We start from the raw sequence: 16851 nt of genomic DNA on the forward strand, positions 1-16851 counted from the left end.
CAGATCAATGCTGATACATTTCTGCAAACTACACCTGCTACATTCAAATGAAAGTGCTGGCTTTTGTCAAACGTTTGGCCAGCCATCCGAAAAATTATGGTTTCTTTAAATGATGTGATTAAAAACAAACAAAACATAACTAACCTTACACTCAACGATATTACGGTCATAACAATGTATCACCCCTTATTACTGAAGTTTGGACTTCCATAAAGCATCATAGCTAAAAATATAAAAATATTAATGTTGGGTTGTTTGTATTTTATGCGCTGCCATACCGTTCATGCAACTGCGATTTAATTTTGCACACTTGACCTTCGAAACATGCGAAAGGACTCTGTGTACCTAAGTGAGATTTCGATAAAACCAACCCGTAAAGCAAAAATTAAGGTGGCGCGCGAGTATTATCGAATAGTTACCATTAAGTATTTAATGTCATTTTCACTTTTCTATGGTCAGAATAATAATGGTGGCGTGTGAGTTGAGAGAGATAGATAGGCTATAGAAATGGAGATAGATAGAAAGACAGACAGAGAGTAAAAGAGAAATATAGCGAACAAAAGATATAGCCTATATTTACAGATGTACAGAAGTGGTATAGGGATAGAGACATAAAGAGAGTGATGTATGTATTGTTAAGACCTATGAGGGGGAAACATGGTTCTTAAGAGATAGCCAAATTAAATTTTATTACAGTTTTATTAATTACTAGTATTTACATTAACAAAAAAATTTTACTTAAAAAAATGTCCGACCACAAATAACTGGCACTTAAAAATGTTTATTCTCAAGTCACTCAATGTCTGTCAAGTTACACAATTCTCACTCCTCACTGGAGCTAGGCTCAAGAGTTGTTTACCCCTTATCAAGCGCCTAGCCACACTCACAGTCTTGCGTCACTCAGTCGCCGCACTCCCACGATCCAGTCAAACTTCGCGTCGCGCCTCACTTTGCGGGAGGGGGGGGGGGGGGGGAGTCTCTCACCCTCTTCGCCGATGTCGCAATTCCCTTCGCTCTCGGAACTCTCGGAAGTACTTACTCAGGGGCGCTCTTCTCGAACCGACGAGATAAACCGTGATGAGTCGCGTCGTCCCGGGCCGACCCGACGCCCGAACAGTCCAGAAAAGCAGCGTCAATTCGCACCACTCCGCGCGGCGGCCCGCGGAATTCCCAAGACCGCTCAGCGATAGACGACGGCGCCGAGGCAGGACGATGCGCGGGGCGCGGGGAGGGGGAATTGGGGGGGGGGGTTAGCGACGACCCTTGTAATTCAGCCAGGCACGCGTGGCATGCCTTACGTCAGTGGACGGCGCGTTACTTCAGTGGCCGTGCAAGGCCGCCAGCCAGCTCCGAACCTGGTGCGCGTCGCGGTACTATCTGTGTTCGTAACCATATATAGATTTATATATTAAAATTAACATATACCTAGAGGATACAGATATATAGCGATAAAAATAAAGGGTTAGAGGTATAGATAATCATACAGCTATATTTATACAGACATAGACTGATATATAGAGATATAGAGAAATATGGATATATACTGAGATATAGAACTATGGATATATAGTGAGATACAGAGATATAGACAGATGTAGTGATATGGATTGATCAAAGAAAGAGATAGAGTTATTAAGAGATAATCTATACTAATATTATAAAGCTGAAGAGTTTGTTTGAACGCGCTAATCTCAGGAACCACTGGTCCGATTTGAAAAATTCTTTCAGTGTTGGATAGTAGATCTACATTTATCGAGGAAGGCTATAGGCTATATTATATTACCAATAACATTAGGGATCCTTACTAAAAGTCCAATAAGGTAACCCAAAGTGTAAAAAAATGACCCGAAAAAAATCCTTACACGGCGTGCGCTGCGAAACCTATTGATTATAGAACAAAACAATGTACTACCACTTTGCAGAACATATAATTGTCTTCAAAAAATATCGCGTAACCATATGTCTAACTATTGTAGTTATCTCACAATTAGTGTTTTCTTTTATTTTTTAAATAATTAAAATGCCGTCGCTTCAAAAACTCTTTATTGTGTACCTTGGTATTAATCCTTATCAAAATTTATTACTGCATATTCAAGACGAATTCAATACTTTTCTAGAACTTTTTGAATTATTCAATTCGGACGTTTCATTCAAAATATATCGCGATGTTTAAAATGTAAGTATTAGTGTTGTAGCCAAATAAGTATTAAGTATTGCACGCGCATGTATGACTAGCATTGAATACCTAATCTCTAAAGTGTACCCAGATGTAGTCCATATAGAAAATAAAGACTACCAGTGGATGTGTCAAAGGGCAATATTGGCAGCTAGAAACAGTAGCGTTGACGACATCAATAGCATGATACTGGGTAAACTTCCAGGAGATAGAGTGAACTACAGGTCCATTGATAAAGTAATGGATAAAGAAGATGCGGTACATTATCCACAAGAATTTTTAAATTCTTTAAATCCGAGTGGCCTTCCCTCACATTCACTCAAATTAAAAACTAGCTGTCCAATTGTGCTGCTAAGGAATCTTAAACCACCAAATTTATGCAACGGAACCAGACACCAAGTAAAATTCCTTCGCGATAACGTGATTGGTGCTACAGTATTGACTGGTCCAGCAGTATGGCAAACATTGCTGATATCTCGCATACCTATGATACCAACGGATTTGCCTTTTCACTTTAAGCGAATTCAATTTCCGGTGAAGGTATCGTATGCGGTAACAATTAATAAGGCCCAGGGACAAACATTTAAGTACTTACGTAGGAATAGATTTACGCCAAGAGTGTTTTTCGCAAGGGCAACTATATGTTGCTCTGTCGAGATCTGGTTCGGGAGAAAATCAATTTCTACTTCTGCCGGAAGACAAAACTAAAAATATAGTTTACGCAGAAGTACTTTAATATACCATTGGTTATGAGTGTTTTGATAATAACCTAAAACTGTGCATCTACCATATTATCTCAGAAAGTCTTAATACCCCCCAACAAAGTCCACGCGGACAAAGTCGCGGGCACTGCTATTAGATGTATAAAGTTACAGAAAGATAAAGAAAGAAATAGAGATAGATGCTTTGTATGTGTGTAGAAACTTCAAAAATATTACAAAATAATTAGAGGCATTTCAACGCATGCCGGGCATTAGCTAGTAGTACCTATAGGTATAATTAATGCAACAATAATCTGCATTATAATAATTTGAAGGAAAATCTAATAATGCCTACTTAGGGGTCAAACGTTAATGTTCAACATTATTAATTACATTATTTCTAAATTAAAATACCAAACCTTATGTGTTCAACGTTAAAAGTTTAATCGGCACTTACAAAATAGCTTACCCACAGCCATATGTCCTACACTCTTTTTATTTTCTATTTTATTTTAACGCGATAATTAATATTGTCTAAAAACAAACTTCGGATAATTTAAAGTCCAGAAATACCTACTTTAGCAGACTGCGGGTTTATTGTATTTCTACTGGAAGCGGATCCTTATAACATACAACAGTCTGACTTAAAAGTAGTACCACTGGTCAACGTAACCTTCAGCCACTGCTGTTTTGTGTTTGTCAATATTCGTTATCGATAGGAATCGGAAAAATTCGCGGATTCAATGACCCCTAGGATAGCCTCCATTATCCTCTGCATTTCTCAAGTAAACACGCGTGTTCATTGGGTACAAAATTGTGAGGCGTCTCCACTGGGTAGCTTGTGATTCGACAATTCTTTGGTCGATAGTCTCTCATTGGCCCAGAGAGCTCCAGTTATACTGCGAGCCAATAGCAGAATCAGCAGAATTGTACACATGTTTGAATTTCAGCCTATCACGAAATGAATCCGCGAATTTTTCCGGTCTCTAGTTATCGAACACTGTGAATTTGTGTAAATGTAACATAAATATTCATGTTAAATTACATATATTGTTACATTGTACATTTAGGCCTACATGAAAATAACTGCATCATTATAAAATAGTGTTCACAGTAATACCTACTGGTTTCATATTCTTACCCAGGCATTATGCTTTGTGTTGTCTCAGTACTAACAATAGTTTAAAGTTATTTGTTTACCGTTCCTTGAATAGTTTTCCAGTATTCACTACGCACATGATAAGCGTTACACAACAAAATAACTAAAATTGTTGAATATTCTATTATCTTTTCAATATTCAAATAGTATGCTTGAATGAAATAGAAATTAAAATATGTAATTATGCGCTAATTTTCGTAAGAAATACTCAGTATTATCTCGTAAAAGTAGTAAATACCTATATGACTATGCAAAAATAACCATAGCCATACATTTAACAATATTACAATTCCTTTCTTGTAGTAGTATTACAAACTGTTAGGTAGGTACTTGGCAACTGGTTTCCAAAGGAATCTCTTGTCAAGTATAGAAAAAAAAATTATCTGTGAACATCGTATGATGCTCTGCAAGTGACAGTGTGAAAAATAAGTAGGCTTATCTACCGCTGGTACCTAATTCTTTAGAGAACTGTCAAATTTGAAGCAAGCTACGCAGCACAGACTATATCACGGCATTGCATGACTTCCCTAAATCATTGGTATGGACGCTCATGAAGGTGTAATAGGGAACACACGCAATCTTGGATTTGGGCGACCTTTCTTGCCATAAATTATAGCTAGCTTTGAAACGTCTATGCTAATTATTGGCATGCGAAGGCATAAATCATGGCTCCCCGAACCTTTTTAGAGCTGTTATCGGCAGATGTTAAGTAACAGGCTCCGTCCAGCAAGCCGCCGGAAAAAAAAAACCAGCTGATCATATCACGTGATTTGCTTCATGCGACGTAATATAATTTCTACTTGGCATCGACTGTTGACTACGAGAAGATTACGGAACAACTTCTTGTCTGTCGAACCATAAAAATTAAATAATACGAAGAGCTACGATCATTTCGCTGATTCCGTGCACAGCAAAGTAGACTTAAAAACCACATACTTCTATTTCACGTTGATGATTAGACTATTAATTGCTATTGAAAAGCCCTTGACGAGGTGACGAAGTTGTTAACCAATTACGTGCGACGCACCAAATAATTTGACCTTGTTACAGGCTAATGAGCAAGGGCATAAATAGTTCGCGTAAATGATTTCCAGACCAGCTGTGTGATAAAACTTGGGGTAGAATTATTGTGATTCGTGGTTTATTTCAGGTAGACTACACATAAGATAATGTCAGCACACCAATCATTGCCATTCAGTGCGGAAGCAAACGCGTTTGCAAATAGGGCAATTGGCAATGAGCACTGTAAGATAAAGTTTGATTACGAATAGGCAAGTTGTTTCTAGCCCGGAGTGAATTCAACCCGCGAAATAACCGCAGCTCCAGGAACAGGTATGTAAGTAGTGAAATATGACCGTTCCGAGCACAGGGCGCGAACCCAGGAGATCTGGCTGGCGGAACCACGTGGCTACAGCTGCCGAACCGGCAACCCGAGTAGGAGAGAAACAAGTGCGTGCTCGTGTGTTAAAGAGAGAAGTTGGAGAAGAGAGGTGGGGATAGGACAGAGAAGAGAATATTGGAAAAGGAGGGTGGGGTGGGGGGAGACTTCCAAGGGCGGGGCGGCGCCAAGGGTCGGCGAATCCCCGCGTCGCGCCGCGAGCCATGACGTCACCGTCCCGGCCCGCCATTAGCCCGGATCGCAGCCGCCCGTGGGAGGGAAGAAACAATAGCGCCAATGGGTATGACGAGGGGGCGGTGGAGGAGGGGGGAATAGAGAGAGACTGTTCCGCCCCCTCCCCCCTCCCCAAAAATCTCTCTCGACCACCTCCCTCCTGCCCCTTCAGACAGCAAAACCGACCGCTTGACACACGTAGCGTTCAACCCGGTCGGGCTAGAGAGAGATGCGCAGAGGAGAGATAATTGAATAATCTACTCATTAATCATGCGATAATGTATCGCCCGCGAAGAAGAGATGTAGGAGGGGGGAGGCGGGAGTGGTGTGCCACACCACCTTACGAGGGCCACCGTCACCCCTTATCCTCTTCCCGCCATCAAGAAAAGACGCCCTACCCCTTCCACCCTTACCAACATCCGCCACAACTCACAAACAAGAAGAGGAAAATATCCAAGAAAGCAAAGCTCTTAGATCACGTCCAAGGCGTGGGTTATTATTAGACCTTCATCTTAGAAACGAACTTACCTAAACAAAATCATCTTACGGGAAACTTGGTGACTTTTAAACTCGAAGGCGGAATGGCTACATTTACACCAGTGATGTCTGATAGGAAATAAAATTATCAAGGAGTATTTAAAGTCTAGAAATACGCCATTTGGAATTCAACAAATTTTAGGTCATAATTGTTTCTCTTTCATTACTGAAAATTCCCCTTTGTTTATGACAAAGATTTTTCGAGTCTGTAAAAAATGACTTACTAATATTAAACACCATAAAAAAGCGTAGGTTAGTTTATTTATTTGTTGTTTGTAAGAAGTAAACTCGAAAACTAATGGACTGATTTCGACAAATTTTGACGCCGTTATAAAGCTACTTTATTTTAGATTGACGTAGAGTATGTTTTATTTAAAATAGGCTATATATTTACACACAAAGTTATGTTTAGCTTCCGCAATATATCTCAATATTTGTAACTAAAATCAGAGATATATAATTATAGATAATAACTTTTTTTTAAGTTATGTATTTTTGGTATACCTACTCTCATTGAACTGTCTGTACAAAGAACGGTATTTCACGCAATGTGGTCGTTGCCGTTATGTTTACTTTGTTTAGCATGTAGGTATTGTCAATGAAATCAGTATTTAAGTGCTCGTTAAAATTTTACCCCAAAGCTTTTAATATTTTTTTAAGATATAACCTAAAAGCATTTCTTAATAAATGTAATCATATTAAGTGAAACACTGAGATAACAGTTATTAGATCGTTCAATTTAAATATTGTGTGAATATTCATCTTAATGGGTATAATGCATTACCATATTTTAGTTGTTTTACAAAATAAGGTCCCTGATGGTAATATGGCCATGTTGGTAATATGGCCATTTGGCTGCCATTGACTTAGTTCGCGCGGATACCGATAGAATGTGCTGGCATGTTCTTCGGAACACCATTGTCGAGAGCTCACAGAGTTTCCGAGTCCGGGCAGCACGCACACCACCTGGGAGACGCCATTTTCATGGGTTTTTGCTGCGAGCAGAGAACTCTTCTTATTTTACTCCGGTAAGTTTATATTTTATTTTAATAGTGTACTACTAGATATTGTCAGAAATTTGATGTCTCAGTGCGTAGATTTCTATGCTTATTTAAATGTATTTTAAAAAGATTTATTACCTTCAACCATTTAAAAACTATAATCGACTTTTTGAAATGTCACCCAGGTTGTTAATATGGCCAACCATGTGGCCATATTAGCTGCAGTTGGCCATATTAGCAACATTTTGTGAATGAAATGGTTTATACATACTGTATGGCCCCTCGTAGGTAAATTGTTATTAGTGTATGTGATTTTATTATTTATTACGAGTTTATTTATAACTGTAATTAATATATACCTTTACAGAGACAAGTAATAAAAATTACAGAAAAATGTGTACCTCACACAGGATACCTACCTAAAATGACAACTTAAAAAAACTCCTTAGATGCCATCACTGGGTATATTTAAATTGTTTTTGTCTGGTGCATTTTTGCGGGAAAATATTTATTAAAGTGCACAATGGAAAATATATTTTTAAGAATAATATGTAAAAATGTAATGAAGTGAAAATATCATGAAACTTTTTTTGCAGGAAAATATTTATTGAAAGAGCATACTGGATATTATATTTTCAATAATTCTATATAAAAATTAATTAAATTACATAAAAAAAATCCCGATACATTAATTATGGCGCCAAAAATAATAACTTATAATTAAATTGTAACTAATGTTAATTCTTTGTTTTTTGTTTCAGAAATGAATCCCTTCAATCCACAAAAGAAGCGGGGTAGTTGGACACAAGATGGACTCAGCAAGGCAGTAGATGCTGTAAGACTTGGCAACCTATCTGTTAATGCAGCAAGTAAAAGGTATGTCGTGCCTAGGCGAACCCTTCGCCGTTATCTTTCCAATAACCAAGATGTTAAATCAAAATTGGGTTGTAAGGCCACACTCAAAACTGAGGAAGAGAGGGAACTTAGCAGGAGAATAATTCGTCTAGCAAATGTTGGTTATCCACTCACATCAAAGATGCTCAAGTTAAATGTTTTTAAATACTGCCGTGAAAATGGGATAACTCACCGGTTCACTAAAGAAACTGCAGGTCGCTACTGGTTGAATAGCTTTTTGGCCAGAAATCCTGAAATTAGCAAACGAAAAGCTCAAAGGCTAAATCCTGCCCGAGCTCAAAAGCTTAACAAATTCATAGTTGGAGACCATTTTGAAAAATTACAGAATGTCCTTGCTGAGAACAAGTTTTTAAACTTCCCTGAAAAAATATTCAACATGGATGAGAAGGGTTGTAGGTTACAACTGCACAAAGATCCAGAGGTTTTGGCGAAAAAGGGGTCAAAGCGCGTCCACATTGTTGCAAAGGAACGTGGCGAGAGTGTTACTGTTGTAGCCTGTGGTAATGCTACTGGAAATGTCATTCCCCCAATGATCCTATTCCCTGGATTAAGAAAAAATCCAGCTTGGGAAAAAAATTTACCTACAGGTTCAACAACAATAATGACTCGAAAAGGTAGCATGACAACCGAATCTTTTGTGTCCTTCCTGAATCACTTCTCTAGGTTCAAGCCAAGTGGGCCTTGTCTTCTGATTTTTGATGGGGCTAAGTCACATTTAGACTACAGCATATGTGAAGTTGCAGAACAGAATGAAATTATTTTGTACTGTCTTCCGTCAAACACGACTCATGAGTTACAGCCTTTAGACAAAGGTTGTTTCCGAAGTTTTGAGATTTTTTGGGATCAGCACACACTCCTTTATTTTAATATGCACAAAGAACAGCAAGACATTTCTAAATTGAACTTTGCTGATGTTTTTACACCAACATGGGAAAAGTCCATGACACAAGCAAACATGAAAAGTGGATTTAAGGCTACTGGCATTTTCCCCTTCAATCCGTTCGTGATTCCAGAAGAGGCCTTTGCACCCAGCATAGCTACTGAGCTTCCACCACCTAACACAAAAATGGCAGACGAAACTGTAACCGCTTATGCGTTGCAGGAACAACATAATTCCAATGACGACCATTCATTGGCAGGTCCGTCTGGTCTACAGACAAATGTTAGCCAGCTTGGTTCTAGACACAGCACCAGTTCATCATCTGATTCAGATATCACAGGAGACTTGGCACAACCTTCAAGTTCTTCAGATTACTCTGATAGTTTGCATATTCCCGAAAGTACTGCAAATCTGTCCAGGCGTGGTTCCATTGGAGAAATGCTACCTACACCAAAGAAAAAACGGAAAACCACACGGGTTATGAAACCTGCTATAAACAACAGGGGTGTTGTACTGAATAAATCTTTATTTGAAGATAACAAGGATGTAAAGTTAGATAGCAGCAAGAACAGTGGAAACAGCAAAAAATATAATACAAAGTCTGTTCGCCAGATAACTGCTTCAAAGAAGTCTGAGAGTTGGTACTGTGCAATTTGTTGCAATGATGAAGTGAAGGATATGAGACTGTGCGGAGTTTGTGAAATATATGTCCATGAAGAATGTGTTGGCCTCACCAAAGATGACAAAGAGTTTTTTATTTGCCCGAAATGTTTATTATAGTGTAAATATTTTGAAAGAGACCAATATGTTACTTGTTAATATCATATTTTATCTACAATCAGACTTTCATTATCAAAAAATAATAAAACTGTATTTTTATATGTTTTAAAAAATATATTTGCTGTTTATTCTTATGTATGTATAAGTAAATATTAGTAAATATTCATCAGAAATACAATTTATTTATGATTTGTGCTAATAAATCTTAATTTTCAGCTTCCTATAAATCATTGGCCATATTAACATCACATGCTTTTAATATGGCCCAAATACATGTATTTATTATTTTGCAGTTATTTTATAATGACATGTATTAAAAAATGTTTTGTTAATGGTTTTTGACAAGAAAAACCCTAGATATTATGTCCATCAAACACTTTTGGGGATTTCCCGAAAACTAGATAAAATAAAATTAAACAAAGCTTAACATGGCCATATTACCATCAGTGACCTTACTTGGCTAAGGTGAATGGTCACAAAATATTTTGTAGTGTAGCAACATATTTTGGTAGTGATGCTAAAGTTGTACAATTTATAATTTTATTTTATCCTCGAAATCTATTGTTTATGCCATCGTGAACGTATTTAACGACGTTATTGTGATTCGCTAATGCTGTTTTCAACTAGAAAGGGTAGGGGGAAAGTGGGATTGGGGGAGAGGGGGTAGTGTTTATAGCTGAGACATTCACTCATTCTCTCTCCCGTCTCTCAACAACACAGCATCACATCACGAGACACTCGCAGCTGTCGAAACACCCAGGCGGACGCGACTTCAGAGGCGAGCTGTGTAAACGTTTCCGTGTCCATTATAGAAAATTAGCCCCGGAAAAATGTTAGTACACGCTTTGGCTAGGCGAGCGGACATGTTTTGTACCACTAACCGTCCCCCTTCAAGCTCCTGTTAGCAGTAATAACATTTGTGTGACGACCCCCCAACTACAAACACGCATCAAACAAAAATAAATCAAAAACAGTTTACTACCTAACTCTTTACTTAACCAAAGTGAATCGTTCTTTCCCGTTTATTACCTATTATTTTCATAGTGAGCAAATTTGGCATGACAGTTAAACTGAACAAAATTAACGGAATGTTACGTCTGAAGTATTTTAAGTAGCTTTAGGTACAGTAACAATACATTTTTTTTCATGCATTTTAATCTGAAAAAAAAAATTGCATTTCAGTGGAACTACCCAAGAGCATATTTTCGTTACACACTTCTCAAAAGTAAGATAAATATATTATAAGATCACAATATTTCAAATTCTATAGTCGCTAACTAGATAAACACAATTACTACTTGGAAGTTTATTTCCTTGTGTGTATACGGACGTGTAATTTTTGCGAATACGCTCATCAGACTACAACAATGTATGCCCGCGCTAGTGACTGTTTTCTTGAAACTGGCGGCCGTCTGAAAGAGAAGCCATTGCCATATTTGGCCGGGCTATTCGGGACACGTTTGCTCCGGACTGGATGGCTGTGAACGGCGTGCCGGCAGTATACATGTTTGGTACTTAGCGTGAACTCTTGTATATGGAACTGTGTTGTGAGTTGACTTTGTGGCACTTGTACCGGGCCAAGTGATAGACACAGTTTAAATCACCCGCGCCCCAGCTTTATGTTGCATCGTCGGTTAAAACCATCTCGATACAGTCCACATATTTTTGTCAACATTAACAATACATGAACCTGAAATACACAAAGTTAACTAAGAAACACAGACAATGCTTTGATACACAGCTCGTCTGTAAATCTTTTCGCGAAAAATGCTTGACCCTAAATATAAGTTAAGACTACGTGTAGGCTAAGTTCAGTTCTTAAGGTGCAAATCCCCGTGGGTTCATTTTACAAGATAGACTCGAAACTCTTTAATGTTTTTGCGACGTCATCAACTGGGCGGAATTTGCTTATACGCACCCCAAGGTAGTCTAAAAAATTAATAACAAACCCGACATCAACTAAAGTGTCGAATCACATGTAAGCCATTCAATTAATTGCATGTTTTCCCTCGCGAACAACAGCCATAGAATGAGTGACAAAGGCTAGTGATAACATAGAGGCATCGTGTCTAGCCTGCATTGAAACCCTCCGAATTCCAGGGTCTCTACTCGTGCGTATACTGTAGAGGTGATGTTTAATTTAATATGCATGCTAGTTTGCAGCTAGGTTTCAGAACCATAAAATCACTTGAGGTACCTATAGCACATTCCTGCGACTTGGAATTTTAAATCTTTTACTTTTTTCTTCTAAAATTTACCCATTCACCTAACACTATATTATCCTGCATATAGAGGGTTATAAAAAACTTTTTTTCTGGTACAGGAAGCAATATTAAACAGATTTGTAGTATGTTTCCGCTTGACTACTTTGAATGCTTACTTTTAAGGTATTTTACGTCGATTCGAAACCCCTACACACATATAAACAAGGCGTTTTCAACTCATGAGTCTCTTCCAATAATAATTCCACGAATAACTGCAAAACATCCACAGCAGTCTACAACGAAATTAGTTACATTTAATGTGTGACATAAATTGTCTCGAATTTGACCATTCTTAAAGTATAGTAGGTACCCGTGACGTACGTATACTTCTGTCATTGCTTGTTCTGTCACCAGTGTTTGTAAACAAACATTATTTCATGCTTTGCAAGTGACGGTAAATGTTTGCCTTTGAGTCAAGGTACGGACTAAAACTTTGAAAAATCGACATGTAGGCTGGTATTCCAAGACAAAAAAATAAAGGTGTAAGTGCTGAAAATATAAGTTCCCTAACCTCATTCCTAGTGCACGTTAGGACACGGCCAGTCCCTTATTTTGAGAAACGGATTTCAGTTTCCTATCCATTGTTGTTCTGTTGCCCAAATTTCGCGCATGCGCTGAGCTCACTTTTTCGTTGATTTCATCGAAAGTGCAGACCTGAATCTGGACCATTAAGTCGTATAAATTTTTGTGAATATCGGGGGACAAACCAAACGTATTTGTGTGCCAAATGAAACTTCATGGTAGTGAAACTATCCTGGAAAACATTTTGTACTCTTTAATGGTCATAAGAAGAAATAATCGTAACTTAAAAGTACTTGAGAAAATGAGAATAATATCATTTAATTCGTGTGATGGTGCTGCTATATCTAGGATGTTTGACATACAAATTGTATAGAGGGTTGCGAAACGTCCACTAGAAAGCGTTGGAGCTAGTTTCCAGCCTCGTGCAGGACTCTGTTTATTAAAACCGTTGTCTTTCTGGTACCAATCTAGGATTCGGTTTGGACAGCAAGTTCTGGAATACGACACGAGAGTTCGGTTGCGTCAGCTACTTTACAACGTAATTATTAATGTAACCTAGATGAATATCCGAAACATAAGGTGCGAAAAATTATGATAATCTGTCAAACTTCCTGTGACACAAATTTTAGCTGACTTATGATTGGATGGATTTGAACCGTAGGAAGCCAATATGTAAAAAAATTAATTAGATGATACATCCATTTAGTTTTTTTTTTTGCATGATTATCAGCAGACTCCACGATACTCTATGTAATATGTAAGCGGGAAAATTACACCAGCTCATTGGATACTGACTCGTGACACTTGTTAACTGGGATGCTTGTGATTCGATACTTCTTACGTTGAAGGATATTCATTAGCTCAGAGACCTTCAGACAAGACTGTTATCCAGTCACTGAAGCAGCAAAAAGTTAAACGAATTTGGATTCCAGCCTATCACGAAATGAAACCGCGTGTTTTTTCGGTCTGTAGACATAATTTGGCTACAGGCTGGGATGCAGCTATATCATTATTATAAATTATTCGTTCTTATATGCCATCTTTACTGGGTCATGGGTAGTTTGAAACGCTTAGAAGAACGAAAACCCAAAAAAAGGAATACCTAAACTGTATAATTTTCCACAATCTGGACAGAAGGTAAGAATGTGGCACTGCTCTGTAGAGTAGAGACTACTAGAAAATAAGGATAATTTTTCAGGGATAAAATTATTGCATTTTTGACGTGACAACGTCTAATAAATCTATAAACGCCGGCTGCACGCACGAAAAAGTGTCCCGTTGCGCACATTATTCCGTTACACTGTGTCCCGTTACGCTCATTGTACGCTTGCGCCGCATCTATCTCTCTTCCACTCGACTGTTTATAAAGTGAAGTAAAGAGTTAATGTGGTTTTCAGTGCTTATTACAACAACAATTTCGGCAATAAAGGTTAATTATTCCTGCATTTTAAAAATCTCATTACTAGTATAATTTAAAGTATTTATTATTTTATTAATGAAATAAAAATGATTCAATTTTATTCATAAAGTATGCAATAATTTAATCAATGTTTTGTTATGACGTCACGTAAAACTATCGTCCGTAAACCGACTTTACAGACAACCATTTTTTTTATTTGGTGGTATAGGTACTTACCATTTTAGGGTCTGGAAAAAAAATTAGGATAACGCTGCACGTAAATATTGAGGTATTCGAATGGGTTTTGAACGGGTGCCGAACACCCTTAACCTTGACATATCGACCGCGGCGGACCGACGCGGCTGGCAGGGGTTCTCAGGGCGCGATTCGCCACACCTTCGCGGCACGCGTGACGCTGTTGCTGGGGCAGGGGGCAGAGGGACCACCCCAAACCCTCGTTATTCATGACCCGGGGAGAGCTGTGTGCACAGCGGCGGGAAACTATTTCCATGACCACGCGCACTGCCTACCCGACACCATGGGGATCCCGCGTGCGAAAAGTCTGGCTACCCCGCAGACTTACGCAACTCGCTTGAACGAATGGAAACTATACAAATAAATACTAAATACAATCATGCCGCTGTAAAAAAAATTGTATCATTAAAATTATATATAGGTATGTACCCTATAAGTATATATATTTGGAAACCAATTGACTTTCCGTACTCGCCAAAGATGTTTAACGTATAACCTCGGCAACAAGCATAAATTCGTGTGTTTTCATGTTGAAAACACTCGTATTATACGAAACTTGGACATAAAATAAATAGTAGAGTTCTTAAAAAAACTAAATAATGCCGAGCGTGAAAAAACACATCCAAATTGTGTTTTCAAAGACATTTCTTGACGCGTAATCACTCGTAGTTTCCACGCTTGTCGCTATAACTTATTGCCGCAGCTATGTTGACTATCGAATTGTTCGATTTGCAGAGCGAAATTTTAAACTATATATTTTAAACTATTTAGGTCCGAAAAAAGCAAAAAAAAAAAAAAAAAAACCTTTTCATAATACAAAACCCCGGCCTAAGACCTGAAATACGACAAAATATTATATTAAAATACTGTCCATCTTGTTGAAATTCATTAAAAAATTAACACTTCAAATTTTTCACACTGATAACAAGTTATACTTAATGCCATTACTGAAATATTAACAGGAAACATTTTAGAACACATATTATAACAATAAGTTTATTTTTACATATTTTTTTTCTTACTGACTAAGATACAGTCTGTAAAGTAACTACAAACATAACCTTACTGAACTGATTTAACATTATTATTAAAGGGTGTCCATTTAAGAATTCCCCAGTTTTAATGGTATGTCATAACAGTTTAGGCCCTAATTTAGATATTTTACAACACATAATACAACAAATTGGAGGTAAACTAACCTAGATTTCTTATAAAAATTTAATAGTACAATTATGAGCTTCAAAGATATAAGCATATTGAAAAAAAATTCGAAAGGGTATAAATACAAAATTCAAAATAAATATCACAAGATTCACAGTGACGCAAAATAAAACTTCAGTAGTATATAATAGGGGCTCCTGCGCCAGGATGCAGGATGTGGATGGTACGGATTGTGATTGTCGGTCCGCCATCTTGGATTGTGACGTCACGTCGGCCATCTTGGACGAGCGTAACGAGACACCGCGTAACGGGACACGGTGTAACGGGACATAACGTAACGGGACAAGTAGATCACGGCGGCCATTTTGGATACGCCATCTTGGATCCGCCATCTTGGATGACGTCATTTTGTTTTCTCGAACTTTCCACCATTTTGTTTTCCGCCATCTTGGATTATGACGTCACCGTTGCAATTTCCGTTACGGCCGCCATCTTTAACTTTTTTATTTATTATCCGATTTTAATGAAATTTTTTTTAAATTTATAAAAAAAATTAAATTAATAAAATTTTAATAAAATATTTATAAATATTGAACTTTTTAGACACGGAGTTCGGAGTCCTCGGTTCGAACCCGACGAGGTCAAAAAATTAAAAATGGCGACCGATCCTTCCCCCTGTGGTGGCTGCTGACAGACTGCCCCCCACCACTTTTTTCAAAGCATATATATCGACAGTGAGCATGACGTCATGTCCGCCATCTTGTCTTCGATGTTGGAAACCAACATCATTGTATCGGCGGCGAGAGTGCGCTGACGCCTAGTTAGTTTGATTCTTACCCGCTAGAGTGCAGTAATCATTTATTACTGTGACACCCGCCATCTTGAAATTTGGCCGCCATCTTGAAAATCCGTAATTTTAATGCTAGAGATTCGGGAAAAAGTTCAAAATCCATTAAATAAATTTGTAATCTATATACTGATTGATTAGATCGACTAAGGTCCTTGGTTTGATCCCTGGCCGATACAAAACAACTTTAATTTAAAAAAATACTAAAAAAGTGACAGGATTGAGAAAATAAAAAACACCGCAAGTACTTTTAAAAACTTTTATTACATAAATTCAATACACTACTACAAGTACAAAAAATAATACACAGACATAGAACTAAAGTCTTGTGGATTTCTCGATTCAAACAGTCTTCCTATTGTATGGACTAAGTCCTTTACATGTTCGTAAATGTCTATTCAGTCTATCAGGTCGACATATTGGTACACTACAATTTTCACACAAAACCGAATTATCGACTTCATTAAAAGGATAGTGATATATTTCATGTTGTTTAGCACTTCGAATAGTTGTAAATGTTTTGTTACAAAATATACAGCTTGATTCTGATGAATGTACAGCCAGTCTATTACAATTCCTGAGGTGTCGTTTTAATCTTCCATAGTGTATAAACTTGCTTAAACACCTGTTGCACTAATATTT

General features: G+C 37.7%; 1 protein-coding gene and 1 long non-coding RNA gene across 2 annotated transcripts in view; one reads left to right on the forward strand and one right to left on the reverse strand.

Moving 5' to 3' along the window:
* Positions 1 to 16851, reverse strand: part of LOC134534967 (uncharacterized) — a 963569-nt gene that overhangs the window by 477458 nt on the left and 469260 nt on the right. The window lies entirely within an intron of this gene.
* On the forward strand, positions 7006 to 9937 carry LOC134534961 (tigger transposable element-derived protein 1-like). The gene is made up of 2 exons (XM_063373722.1): positions 7006 to 7213; positions 7948 to 9937. The coding sequence occupies exon 2, from the start codon at positions 7950 to 7952 to the stop codon at positions 9759 to 9761; it is 1812 nt and encodes a 603-aa protein (XP_063229792.1). The 5' UTR covers positions 7006 to 7213; positions 7948 to 7949; the 3' UTR covers positions 9762 to 9937.

Source organism: Bacillus rossius, chromosome 8, assembly GCF_032445375.1.
Source record: "Bacillus rossius redtenbacheri isolate Brsri chromosome 8, Brsri_v3, whole genome shotgun sequence".
NCBI lineage: Eukaryota > Metazoa > Arthropoda > Insecta > Phasmatodea > Bacillidae > Bacillus > Bacillus rossius.